Here is a 14,993-nt window from a genome sequence, read left to right as displayed (position 1 = left end):
TTATTTGAAGAGAATTTTTACAGAAACATGACTTAACTGTAGTAATTTACTGATTTTCAAGTTTCATGCACATCATTTTAGTCAATGATATTTGAATCAATACACTCAATAAAGTAAAAACAATTTAAAATCCAAAGAAAACTGACAGCAAAAAATAACGGTCAAATAAAATTTAAACATCTATTTTAGCATAGACTTTAGCACTATTTTAGCATTGAATTTTATTGACATTAAAAATTACTCCAAATTAATTCCTTTAAATGTAGTAAATAGCCCTAATATATAGTTCAATTAATAGTTTACAGGATAAAAGTAGAAACGTCATCTTCCAGGCAACAAAATGTTAAGTAAGTATCATCAAATAGACCATAAAATGAAGTAATACATTAATTTGTCCTTGTTAAAAATTTTCTCAAGGTTGTTGTGCAAAATTAAGTTGCTGCCAAGCGGGATGCTTCAAGCCTCGCTATAAGCGATTGGTGGACAACATTTTTCCAGCAAATCCAGGTGAGTTAGGGCTAATGTCATCAAATCTGAAAATCAATAATTGAACTTTATTCCATAGAGGAGGGATTAGTCAAGTCTAATATGGAAAAACTGACTTTCTACTCGCTTAGTTCACCTGAAAAACTCGATAGAATCGGCGAGTACTTATACCAAAAAGCGACACATGACATTAATAGGCGGAGATATAAGTATGCATGAATTAAAACCAACAATGATACATTTTATAATCGATTTTATTAATTACAGACTAGTAGAAATAGCAATGGAAGCTATGGATTTGCTGCTGATGGCTTGTCATGCTCAAACACTCAATCTTTTCGTAGAATCGTTCCTTAAAATGATACAGAAGTTGCTCGAGGATGCTAATCCAAGTCTCCAAATTATGGCAACAAACTCTGTAAGTATTTAAAGTGGTTGATTTTGGGTAAATAGAATGAGTCATAATAATGGATTGAGGATGTTTATATGCCATTCTCAAAGTTTAATGACGAATTTTAAACAAAATCAATCAGAATTAATTTTAATCCTAGGATTTAAATTTTAAATCAAGTTACTTACCATCAATTTCCATTACAGTTTGTCAAATTCGCAAATATTGAAGAAGATGCTCCATCATATCACCGTCGTTACGACTTTTTCATCTCAAAATTCTCATCAATGTGTCACGGAAGCAATGATAATGTAGAGATAAGAAATAATATAAGGATGGCTGGAATTAAGGGTCTACAGGGTGTTATTAGGAAGACAGTATCAGATGATTTAGTCGAAAATATTTGGGAAAGGCAGCATATGGAGAAAATAGTTCCATCTTTACTATTCAACATGCAGTCTGGCAATGCGCGAGAAGAGGAAGTAAATGAAGAAGACAATGAACCAAAAACTCCACCAGTTTTAGCTGAAAGTGTCTTACGTGAACTAGTTTCACGTGCATCCTTCAGTCATATTAATGATGTCTTAAAACCATTACTCACACACTTAGATCATCATCAATTATGGATTCCACATGAATTTGCTATTCACACATTTCAAATTGTCATGCTTTCAATTCAGCCGCAATACAGTTATCGTGTCGTTGAGACACTCATGTCTCATTTAGATACCACAGCATCGGCAAAGACAAAGACATATATTGCTGTCGTTTTATCAGCAATTATATCAATAGCTGCTGGCGAAAGTGTTGGACCGTCTGCACTTGATATCATTAATAATCTTTTGACATTGTTGCGTGATAGTGTACGACGTGATAGTGGAAGTAGTAAAAATCCAACAATCGGACAATATCAAGAGAATTTAATTAATGCACTCGGTCAGTTTGCAAATCATCATCCTGACTATCAGAAAATTGAGATCATGATGTTTATTATGAACAAAGTTCCAACATTTTCAAAGAAGGATGAAGTTGATCAAGTTCTACAGATTATATTACTAAAAAGTTTACTTAAAGTTAGTGTTCAATACAGGACAGTGTCATTTGAAAAAGCATTTCCAGCATCATTCCTACAACCTTTATTGAAAATGGCAAAAGTGACGGAATCAAAAGTTCGGATAATTGTTATGGAAATTTTACAAGCACTGCTTGATCGTCATAAAAATCAACAGATTGTATCAGTTGTAACAATAAAAAAATACCATTCGTTATCGTTGGAACCGCCCTCACGTTCCGATATAATATTTGCAAATAAGCAAGTTGGAAATTTAATGAATGCACTTATAAATAGTATGCTACTTGATGATCAGGTTATTACATTGGAATCAGCTTATACAACAGCCGCATTAATGATATCAGAAATGGGATGCATTGAGACACTTCAAGAATTTATGGTCTTTATTTTCCATCTGCAAAATAAGGCATTATCATTAGAGGATCTCACCGTTCGACATAAATGTAATTTGCATCGTATTGCCATCTCGCTTGCTACATTTATAAGCCGATGTCTTGGTATATTTACTGATTATTGTGAACAATTAATCGATAAGAGACGTCAAAATGCTCCATTTTTATTGCCACCGCTAACTGAAGACTCGTCGCCGACACTTCATTCGATGAATTTAGAAATTTCTGATGAATTATTGCTTGATCGTCAATTCATTGTATCAGTATTACAGAAATCAGGCATACGTAGTGAACGATTACAAATGGAATCATTATTTCCATCTGATCGTCGTCCTTCATTAATTGATGGCATATCCACACGAGATGGAAATTTGTCAGATACTTATCCTGATATTGATAGCATTAAGAGTTCGCCGGATGTATCGCGCGTAAGTAACTGTTTTTTTATAGCATTTTTAATTGACTTGTTCTTTCATAACTGAATGACTTAATTTTCTTCTTCTTCTTTGTTTGGGTTGGTCTGTGACTTAAGATAAATGTGGGAATTGATTTTTAATCCTTGGATTTAAATTTTAATCCTAGGATTTATTTTAAACCCTTCAATTCAAAAGATTTTTTCTCACGTTGATGGACAGTACCATTCATGAATTATTCATTAACAACTTATATACTTACATGATTTCTCTATTTGTCCATTACAGAAAGCATTAAATCTTCAAGAATTGAACATGCTTGAATTAAATTTTGAAGGAATGAAAAGGATTCTGACCGCAACACACGAATCAGCGAAACTTGATGAAGTCAATAAAGAGAAACGAGAGCAAATGGCTAAATCATTAAAGGAACAAGACTTTGATGAACTAATGAAGTTTAATGAGTCTTCGGTAAGTTTAATTAATTTTTCTTGACTAACATTTTGTTAATCGGAATTTTATGCATGAAAATAACTGGAACTAAGTCAAAGTTCTGCATAAGCTAAAATATTTTTTCTCTCTTTTATTTCTTCTTTCTCCTATTCCAAAAACAGCATGATCACATCCAAAACAAATTGAATGAACTATTCAATTCACTTGCCATGGATCGACCATATTTAACCAACGATAATGCTTTAAATTCAAAGAATCAGAAACCGATATATGAAAGGAATTTTCCAGAGCTATTTTTCTTCTAAGGACATAATTAACAAAGTTGTGATTTACTATCAATATCTATTAATAGCTATTTAAAGTGCTACTCAATATTTTTTTTGTTATAATCAATGGTTATAGAGCATTTAGTGATTATTTATTTAAATATTATGAATATAAATGAAATTTATGGAAATGAAAAGTCAAAGTGATTAAGTATTGGAAAGATTGAGAAATTTGCACACAATTTGCTTGAGGTTCGTGTAATGTTAAAGGAGTGTCAAATGGATGGTGTTTAGTTAGGCAGAGCAAAATACCATTTTGTACAAGTTGCCATAAAATTCATCCAGTTTCATACTTATAAAATAATAAATTCTACTTGACGCGCTTAGTCTATTAATATAAAGTAGACATGCAGCACATGATGCTATTCGGAAGCTTTAAAAAAGTGTGAAATTTCTCAAAATGTTCAATTTTATTTGTTCAGTTTTGGGGTCGTAAAGTAGACATGCAGCACATGATGCTATTCGGAAGCTTTAAAAAAGTGTGAAATTTCTCAAAATGTTCAATTTTATTTGTTCAGTTTTGGGGTCGTTTGCAAATGATGTCTAATATTTGACATTCTTTTATTGTCTGTCCAAAAATTATTTATGCCAATTATGTCGAAATTTTGATTTATTGGCAATTTGCAGACAATTTTCTCTTTTAACGGTTGTTCAAAATTTTAAAATTAAAGTTCAAAATTCAAATATTTTTCGGTCGTTAAAATTTGAATTTTTATTAACCGTTAAAAATCAAAATTTTCTTTTGTTTTTATTCTTATTAAATTTGATGTTAATTGCTAACGAAACATAAAGCAGCTATGATCTAAAGTTGCTACCAAATACCAAATATCACATGTGATCGACCTCATCAATATCTTTTTTAAAAAGCTCTTAATATTTATGGAAAAAACTCACCATTAATAAACTTGTAGCGGATGTAGAAAGGGTTAAATGAACTGCCAATGTCCTTATTAATTAATTAATTATCACTTTTAAATATTGTCTTATTTTTCAGTAGAAGATGTACAATAGGAAATTTTATTTGGGATTTCCTTGGGCATTATTAATTAAATTTTAAATATAAAACAATGTCCCGAAATGAATCCCAAATTTTAAGCCCTATAAAAATTAAATTAACCAATATAATCAGCACTGATAACATCCAGTAATAAGATTCCGTGTGATAATTTGGGACTTTACAGGCCAGTAATTGTGTTAAGCTACAATATACACTGCTGAACCCGGAAAATCCCAAAATACCATGCGGTCAACATTCACAGAATTCACATTAAGGCACTTGATTTCCTCTCGTGTCATGTCATTTAAGTCTTTTATATACATATAGCATTGTGCATGCAAAGAGTTCAATAATCAGAACTGTTAGAATTGTTAACACTATCACTGCACCTATATTATCAATAAAATATGCAACAGTAGCAGCTGTGGATGGAGAATAAAAAACGATTCACGGTCTTCAAATGATCGACTTCACTTAACGAATGCTCAAGAATTACTGAGTGGCTAATAAATGAATAAATGTAGCGTTTATACGATATGCTATAAATGATATCATTATATTTTTTTTTTCTTACTTCTTTCTTTGTCCCGTCCCGTCTCTCTCACCCGTTTAACTTTCTTCAAATAGTTGTGTCTGTCGCAATTTTTTTTTTGTAACTCGCAAAAGTCGAGACAAAATAGTGAAATAGCGAATCGTGTCTGTTAGAGTCGAGTATGCAAATTACATTTTACATGCGAAATTACTATATGGTAAGCCAAAATCAAAATCTATCTTTTGCATTAAGAAATAATCGAGTTTGATTGTTCGTGAGACATTTTTTTGTGTCTAAAGTGCATTTTTCTAATTATCAAATTTTAACGGTCTGTTGAAATTCAAATTTAGTCTTGGTTTTAAAAATCACTTTTTAACGGTAAAATGAATTTTGAATTTCAACTGTCAAAAAAATTTGAATTTTGAACTTCAATTTGTCAAATTTTGAATTTTGAACTTCAATTTTTCAAATTTTGAACTTCCGTTATCTTTTGAATTTTAAATTTCCGTTATTTTTCAGTAATCCAAATTTGAAAAATCATTGTAATCTGTCCAATCTAAAACTGTATCATGTCAACTGACTGGACAAAAGCCTCGTCAAACACCACATTATACCAAAGCAACAGCTCAAGAAAAATATATATAGCATAAAAAAAATGAAAAAAAAAAAGAAATATCAGCAGAAAAGAGAAAGAGAACAGATTAGAATGTATTGCTTTCGAATGGCACACGACCATTGTACAATGTTATAATATATGTATTATATAGATATAGTTCAGTCATCTACTTTATTCTGTGTTGTTTTTTTTTTTCGGACAGAGCAAATATGTAGGCATATTTTTCTTCTTCTCAAAAGATTTATAAGTCACGTACTTTAAGAATATATATAAAATGTACATAACTATCTCATGTAACGGAAAAATCTGAAAAATTTTTGTCCTTACTTCTCAATTGATTGTGGGGTCCCCAATTGATATCGTGAGGAACTTGTTGCTAAGTTGTTATTTAGTGCCATAAGAAATATATAAATTAAATTGGATATATCGAGCATTGAGATACTGAGTTCAGTGATATTAATGAGATGAAATTCCTTTTGATACATCAAATCCATAAACATGTTTAATTAACGGTCAAAATTTGAATTTAAACCGTACAAATTAGATTTGAAAACCCGTCGAATGTCAAATTTGAAATTTTGAACTCCGTTGCTCATTTAAAACCACACAATTCCATTTAAAGCCATGCTAAAGTTCTATCATAACCGTACAAATGTTCTATAAAACCACACAAATGTTTGATAAAACCACATAAATGTTTAACGATTTCCACAGAAATGATCGATTAAAAACACCACAAATGTTTTACAAAACCATAAAAATGTTTCGTAAAACCAAACAAATGTTCAATAAAACCATACAATTTCAGAAATTCGTAAAAATATAGCAAATGAGTATTACACCAAGATAACAAATCGATGCCATTTTTAACATTGCTCTCTCAATTAATTCAAAATTAATTTCTCAAAAAACTTTCCACTTACATTTATTTTCACAAAACAAATGATAAGCTTCAAATAGGTTCAATGTTAAGACATTAACCATTTCTTTGGGGACTTTTCAACATTCGCTTACAATATTTCACTATATCATAGCGAATTTATCTATTAAAAATAGGAGAAATAGCCATGCAGCCAACAAACCAGCAGCAGCAGCGGCAACGAAACAAAAAAAATTTGCATAAAATTCATTAACAGCAAACACTTGCTTGCGATCCTACGATAAAATACCTTTTACTCTCCTTTTATTCATTTACACGCTTCCACTGACGGTGATGCTGACCTGCACTGCACTAGAAAAAAAAAATGGAAATGCTGATAAGAACATTACAAACGAGTTTTTATTGAACGAATTACAGTTTCATGGTAATATGTAGTGTTTTTTTTTTATATAAAAGAAAAGTTCTGGGCGTGGAATAGATTGGATTGTCCATGACCTCAGACAATACCCATCATACACACCAACCGTTATCATTTACACATTTTCATAATAATAACAAATAACTTTTTATGCCTTTATGTTCGGTTTTTATTTTTTATTATCAGTAACAGGAAGCATTTTAAATTGAATCTGGTCTCTTACAATCAGCTGCTGCGTGACTTGACATGTGTTGCAATTTTATATTGTCCCCGTAGATATTGTAAGCAGGCTGTGCCAATGGATATTGTTTGGGAAAATTGAGGGAATTTAACAGAACTTATTTTTGTGTCTTAAAAGTAAAATTTGATTTGTTTACATTCTCACTTGAGGATTTTGGAGTTGATTTTTGACTCGATATGATGTTTTTTGGTGATTTGAATTGTTGGAGAGGGTTTAAAAAGTGTGAGCAAGCATGAATAATGTCGAAAAAACCAGTATAAATGTGTAGAAAACGAGAAAATTTAGATTTTCATAATTCTAATAGTCAAAATAAATTGAAAACAACTATAAAAAAAGACGGGAAAGTTCTAATTTTTGAAATAATAGCCGTTATTCCTACAAATTCAATTTATTACTTGAAAATGCATTTAAAGTAGTGTTGAACATTACGATTCATACAATTATTCTTAAAGCGTATCCAGCAACACATTCCCAGAACCAATGCCTGCATTATCTTAAGTATACCACCATAGCCGTTGACAGATATTGACAATCCATTGGCACACCCTAGAAAAAATTGTATTCAAATAGTCGAGATATGATCTAATTCAATTTTAATAAGCATATCAATGCATGTGCATTAATTATTGACATTGGAAATCATAAAGAAGGTAATAAGATAAAGAGGCCTTAAGCTAATATCCAAATGAAAATTTTCTTGCTGTTCATTCTCGTCATATCACTTGCACATATTATCCTCATCGCCCATGAATGAAATTAGTTCGCTGATTCTTGATTCTCACATTAGCTGTATCATTTTCATCTGACATATAAAGCAAGTATGAAAAAATATTCTTAAAGAGATACAATTAGCAACTCGATTTAATTAATTAAATGTTTTTGTCATTACGATTACGAGGTTGATAGAGGATTGAGAGAATTCAGAAGCAGGTAAAGTGACACGATATATTATAATAAAAGCTTGAATATGAAAATTCTTTCTGAACTATAATTACTTATGCAAATGCATAATCAACAACTGAAGATTATTTTACATTTTGATTCATCTCTCACAATATGCATAACTCTATGCATTTCTTTTTATTCTGTTTTTATGCCTCTGAGGTGATTTTAAGTTGTTGATATTGGAGAAAAGTGGGAAATTGATGTGCGGGACATGAACGCTTATTTTTGATGGATTTTAAACGGCTTTTTTGAGATTGAATTGTTTTCTAAACGAGTTTTGAAGCTAAAACTTGAATTTTCGCTCAATAAACGAATTTAACGGCTTTAATTTGAATTTTTGGATCATTATTTGAATTTAACGGCTTTTAATTTGAATTTTTACTCACTGAACGAAATCAACGGTTTTTTTATTTGAATTTTGACGAAACTGAACGAAATTAACGAATTTTAATTTGAATTTTGACAAAAATGAACGAAATTAACGGAATTTAATTTGAATTTACACAAACTGAACGAACTTTGTGGCTGAATTTGAATTTTAACGAAATATAACGGAAATTATTTAAATTTTGAACTTAACAAATCTTAACAAAAGATTCAAAATAAAATTGACAGTTAAAAATCAATCAAACTTTCTTCAACAATAAATACCAAAATTTCCTCTTATTCCTCCATATATGCGGCTACATCTAAAGCACAATACAGCAGCCAGTCAGTAAATCATACATCAAAAAAAGCAACACCTCCTTTCTCAAAAAACTGAGCTTTACAGAAATTAATTCCCTTTACTTTTTCTTATAAGAATCATAACAAGTTGTAGACTTAAAGTTTATTAGTTATGTGCAGCATTTGATATAAAAATTTCTCATTATTTCAACAAAACAGAAACTAAGTCGGTTATCAAAATCTCTCAAATGCTTTTTAATTTCCTTACATTTTCAGATTCCCTGTAACTATAATGTTCCAGCCTTTAAATGCCTGCTTTATATCTCGAGTTCTATTATGTTTAGAGAAGCTCATACCTGACTACATATGTATAATATACTTAATATAAGTGATAGATAAGAAGAAAGAAAAGAAAAGAAAAAAAAATTAATTGAAAGGAATGCGCTACTTGGTCCGTGCAAAATCCATGTGCCTGCTTTTTTTTTAGTTCGTCCGACAACCTTTCATTTGCGACAGATATATATTATGTCTTGTAATCAAAAAGAATGAAAGATAACAAATTTATCGGTTTATATGGGGACTTTACATTACACGGAGAGATTCGAGAGCAGCAGCAGCAGCTAAAAGAAGTAGTGAATTATCTGACAAGTTCATTTATCTATCAAAGTCAATTTAGGGCTGTGTTATGAAGTCATTTATCTATATTATAAATATTTCATTCTCTTAAATCTCTTTACTAACCTTTTTGAAATCAGTCTTAACAATATGATTTGTGCAGATACTGACAGCTATAAAGGCATTGCTGAGACTGGTAGCAATAGAGATATATGGACGCGCTCACTTATTGAACATGATCTAATCATGTAAAATAATACGAAAGTCTTAAATGGATCGGCTTAAAAAATACAAACTGTATTTTTTGTGTTTTGATGGCAATTTAAGAAAACATGAAGGTAAATTATGTATTAATACAGCTCTAGGAAGAGAAATGTTGAATTAAAAGGATTTTTTTTTTTTTCATTTAGATTTAAAATTCATGATTATGTTGAGCTTAAATGCAATTTATGATCTGGAACTTTCAACTAGCAATTTATGATTAAATGCTTTTACTTAATGGAGCATGAAATCTAGTACTTTTGTTTTGATAAGGTGAATCTAGTACATTTGGTTTGATATCTTCATTTGAACTAGTTAAATTTAGTGATTCTTCTAGCACGTATATACAGCACGTATATAGTTTCTAAATTTAGTTCAGTCTAGCACATATAATCTAGTCCTTTTTGGTTAGTTCAATTTAGTACTTTTGACCTAGTTCAATTTAGTGCTTTACTCAAAGTTCAATCTAGTACTTTACAACTATATCAATCTAGTACTGCTCCTCAATTTCAATCTAGTACTATTCATCAAGCTCAATCTTGTACTTTTCACCAAGTTCAATCTAGTACTTCTCAGTAAATTCAATCTAATAATTTTCAACTACTTTAACATGGTACTTTTCAGCTATTTTAATCTAGTTAAATCTAGTACTTTTCAACTTATTGGATCTAGAATTTTTCAGAAAGCTCAATCTAGTACGATTTGACTACTACTTTCTAGGACATTCCAGTTGGTTTAATCTAGTACTTTTGATCTAGATTTTCAATTTATCGTCCAAAACCATATTGATAAGAGATAATCAGCAATCGAACCAGAATAAGACTACTTCTAAGTAAGAACATGAATCTCAATTAATCTGTAAGCCCAGTGAAGCCAAGAAGTATCATCCAAAACTCCCAATGAGCGCCTGTCTTTTCGTCCGACGAACACGATTTATCCAGATCGAAACAAATAAAATAATTATTTCACAAATATTTATTGATAAATTCAGAATAATGGTGATAATTATAATTTGTTGGTTTTCCCGATCAGATAGCTATAAGAATCAAATAATTAATGTGTGAATGAAATGAAATATGAGTCGGCCATACTTTTTCGTGACGAGATTTTATACGTCCACTCTTATGGACTGTTTGGACGAAAAAGAAAGCAAAAAAGTGAAATGGCAAAGATCATTGTATGGATGCTATAAAAATAAGTGAGAACGCTATAATCTAATCGGGTATGTTATAAATTGGGCAAATTCGGAAAAATATAAAAACAAAATGACCGTTAATTAACAAGGTCCCCCTGGAACACCCTGAAGGGGTGTCCACAACTTATTTACAGGATCGTTTGTTTGTGCAAATTTTGTTCCGAATATTTTTTCAACTCCTTCCTCTTCTCGATTATCTCTCTCAGGTCTGGCTGATGATTTGTGGCTGAATTGAATTCAGTCTCTAATGACTCATTTGTACCGAAGTTGATGATGATGTTCCCATTATGTACAGATACTTTCCTCTTCTTTGCTTTGGTATCATTCTTTGTAGGCATAAACTCATCTGGTTTTGGAATGGTTGGAAGTCTTTGAACATCTACATCTCCTTTACTCATGTCTATGGATGTTGTGCTGAAATCGTACTTCTGACTTCGTGAGCAAACGGCGAGAATACCTCCACAGTCACTATTTATTGGAATTGGTTTGTGAAAGCCCCTTGCGTCTGAGATGGAAGTTGTTATGAGTAATGTGCGTGTTGGAAGATTGTTTGGTACTTGTAGATCCAGAAATGCGTACATAGGCTTCACGATTGTTTTAATTTTGTTGAAATGTTTGCGAAGTACTGTGAAAGTTTGTTTGTAGGCAATGTTATTTGTACAAATTGCCTGTGATTCACTCCACATGAGGGCCGTTTGTACTGACGCTTCATCCTCAAAACCCACAAAGCAACTGAAGGGTTTTATTCCGTTCCAATTGCTGGAAGCTATGAGTTTTCAACTCCAAACTCTGACATGACGCTGAAAACGTCGCTTGCTGCAAATTTTGGTGGAAAGTTGTTGGCATAAATTATTTTTCTTCCCGACTTTCCAATGAATTCCTCTTTCTGTTCATCATTGAGTTGAATATTTTTTGCAACTTCCAGTTTGTCATTGCCTTTACTGGCAAATTTATTTAATATAATCGCACGTTCACTTTGCATTTTTTGGCACTTTGTATAAATGTTTTGATTTTGCTGTTGTATTGTTTTCGCACCCTTTGTGTAGATAAAATTTAAATATTTTTTGACCAGTAGGCTGCAACTTGCGTATTTTTTGGTTTCGGCTTCTGGTTCTTCTAGTCTAATATCTATTTTTGCGATTAAATGTGCCGGGCGTTTTTCTAAAATTGTTCCGTCTTTGAGCTTTATATCTGCAACTCTAATTGCGAAATCCTTGCCAGGATATACCTTACAAATAATTCCTCTATTCCATAACGATGGATTTTTTGTTGGATCCATATAACATACATAGTCATTCAATTTTAATGAATATTTTGCAAGTGCGGAATTTACTGGACGACGAGTGATGATTGGCGCGTATTCGGATATGAATCTATGACGGAAGGCTTGGACTAAAGCATTAATTCTTCTTGCTGGCTTAATTTCCGCTGATATCTGGTGGATTTGTAAGTTCATTATTTGAGCTGTCATCCATACCTGGATAATTTTGATATCCTGTCATTAGGATATATGGACTTAACGGGATTTCATCCATTGATGACACAGGAACTTCCGTTAATGGACGATTATTGAGGTTCGCTTCAATTCTTGCCAAGGCTGCTTCCATTGATAGACGTGGAACTGTGAATTTGCCTAATGAGGCTTCCAGTCCTCTTTTTGACATCTTTAATTAGACGTTCCCAGGCGCCTCCCCATGTTGGAGTGTATGGTGGATTAAAATGCCAAATTATACGTTTGTCAGCTGTTCCTTTTTCTAACTGGTCTTTGTCGATAACTTTTGCTGCTCCAACAAAATTCAATCCATTGTCGCTATAAAATATGTGATATCGGACCTCTTCTTGCCATAACTTGTCTAATGCAACAAGGAAATTTGCTGTGCTTTTATCGTCTAAATCTCAAAATACACAGCTCTTGTGACCATACATGTAAAAATGACAACGTGAACATCAATTTTACGTCTCGAACGACCCACATAAACGGTAAATGGTCCAAATAAATCACATCCAGTATGGAAGAATGGTTTGTTGTTGATGTCAAGTCGAAAATCTGGTAAATCGGCCATTCTTGGCGATGATGGACGGATTCTTTTTTTGAGACAGTAGAGACATCTTGCTCTACATCTTCTGACTGCTCTTTTGGCGTTAATTATCCATACCCTGGATCTCATTTGAGCAATAATTGAGTTGTCACCGACATGTAGGTTGATTTTGTGATAATGATTGACGATTGAATCCGTAATCTCGTGGAAATTTGGTAGAATCGGAGGTGCTCTTGTGTTTAATGGAAAATTTGATGATAATCTCGTTGTGGCTCGAATTAGTAATGTCTGATTGCAAAAAAAATGGCGATAGTGAGGAAAGTTGACTTGTTTTTTTGACTTTGCCTTCCTTTTGTAAACTTTTCCATTCTTCAGCGAAAACGACTTTCTGAACTTCTCGTATGACATAATTTTCAGCTCTTGATATCTCTGAATTTGTGAATTGTCCTGTTCGGCGAAGTTTTGGCATTTGAGGTATTAGGTAATCTGCAAAACGCAAGGCTTTAGCGATTGCTCTAATGAGTACGGGCCAATTTGCACGTACTTTTGCGGATATTTCGGTGAGAACGTTCTGGATTGACTCTAACTTGTTATTTGAAATCTTGGATATGGCAACGTTAACTTCGATCTTTTTTGTCACACTCGTTGATGGCTGTTTTGGCCACTTATCAGGATGTTCATACAGGAACGCTGGGCCGTTGAACCATTCTTGTGCTGGGTGCTATAATCTATGGATCTTTCTTTCGTGGCGTAATCTGCCACGTTTTGCTTGATGGAACATAACGCCATTTATCTGCTGATGTAAGTTCTTGAATTTCGGCAATTCTTGGAGCTGTAAATGCTGTTCTTGGAAGATGATGTGTTTTTATCCATTTAAATACGATATCAGAATCTGTCCAGCAATTATAATCCACGAATTTTATTCTTCTATGCCACTGCATCACGAGTAAGCGGGCGCCAATAAGGCCAGACATTAGCTCAAGCCGTGGAATGGACATATATTTTAACGATTATACTCTCGCTTTTGGCGGTAATCAGACGAATTGTGACTGAATCACCATGTTGGACTCTTATATATGCACATGCGGCATAAGCTTCCGTTCCTGCGTCTACGATACGTGCTTGTGTGACTTCACAATCTCTTAATAAAATTGACTGTAACTTCTGGGAATTTCTAGTTTTAGCATCATTAAAATCTTTGAGCCACTTCTTAAACTCCTCGCATATGTCACTTGGCGGTTTTTCTTCCAATCTGTGCCTCTCGGAACATGTTGCATAATCATGTGTCCTCTTATGCGAAATGGTGCTATTTGCCCTAATGGGTCAAAGATCCTCATGACTGTACTGAGCATTTCCTTTTTTGTAGGAGTATAATCCTGTTCAACGACCTTTTTAATCATACTATCGTCGTTGAGTCTATAAACATATACGTCCGGTTTGTGGCTTCCAGAATGTACCGAGTACTTTGGTAATTAGCTCTTCTTGATCATTTGCAATTTCGCTCATCTTCTTACTGACATGATCTTTTGGCAAATTGTCCAGAAGCTCTTTGCTGTTTGACTGAAATTCAACTAAAGCCATCAATTTTAGAGGAACATACATATCAGATCTTTTTTTGTTGCTTCCTGGACTGTATCTCTGCTATCTGGCGCATCGTCAACACATTTGATTGATTGCCACATCTGATGCTTCTGGAAACTCGGCACCTGATTTTAGCATGGTCGATTCGGATGGCACTTGTTACTGATGGACTGGATGTTGGTCCGAAAATGACTCGGTCTGTCTATATTTTGGCTCTTTAGAACTGTCTCCTTCTCTCCACAACGTTAATTGACTGTATTGGTCTTCCTCATTGAGTAAGTTCTGGTTAAACATGGACTTAACATCCGCTTGATACGCTATTTGACCTTTATGTGACACATAGATTGTGGCAAAGGAACTAGGATTGTCTGGTCCCTTTAAAAACTGTGAATTCAGGGAAATGCCTTTGAAGCAAGCTGCCGTGTCGTTTACCCATCGAGGTTTTTGGTGGTGACTTGTTTCTTATTGAACATG

General features: G+C 32.8%; 1 protein-coding gene across 1 annotated transcript; it reads left to right on the top strand.

The window, feature by feature from the left end:
- The first annotated feature begins 207 nt into the window (after positions 1-207).
- On the top strand, positions 208-4,468 carry LOC139092544 (protein EFR3 homolog cmp44E-like). Its single transcript, XM_070642972.1, has 7 exons — positions 208-347; positions 418-507; positions 566-695; positions 754-904; positions 1,084-2,769; positions 3,043-3,225; positions 3,369-4,468. Exons 1-7 carry the CDS (start codon positions 341-343, stop codon positions 3,510-3,512), a joined length of 2,391 nt encoding a protein of 796 aa, XP_070499073.1. The 5' UTR covers positions 208-340; the 3' UTR covers positions 3,513-4,468.
- Positions 4,469-14,993: the final 10,525 nt, after the last annotated feature.

Source organism: Chironomus tepperi, unplaced genomic scaffold, assembly GCF_022539635.2.
Source record: "Chironomus tepperi strain 1889 unplaced genomic scaffold, CSIRO-AGI_Ctep_v1 contig_308, whole genome shotgun sequence".
Classification (NCBI taxonomy): Eukaryota; Metazoa; Arthropoda; class Insecta; order Diptera; family Chironomidae; genus Chironomus; species Chironomus tepperi.
This window is presented reverse-complemented; position numbering and strand designations above follow the sequence as displayed.

What these genes read in the sequence shown, in the direction of transcription:
- LOC139092544 (XM_070642972.1), top strand. An exon ending in ATTAATAGGCGGAGATATAA is followed by an intron (nt 696 to 753) that starts GTATGCATGAAT and finishes TATTAATTACAG; the next exon opens with ACTAGTAGAAATAGCAATGG. An exon ending in GTTCGCCGGATGTATCGCGC is followed by an intron (nt 2,770 to 3,042) that starts GTAAGTAACTGT and finishes TGTCCATTACAG; the next exon opens with AAAGCATTAAATCTTCAAGA.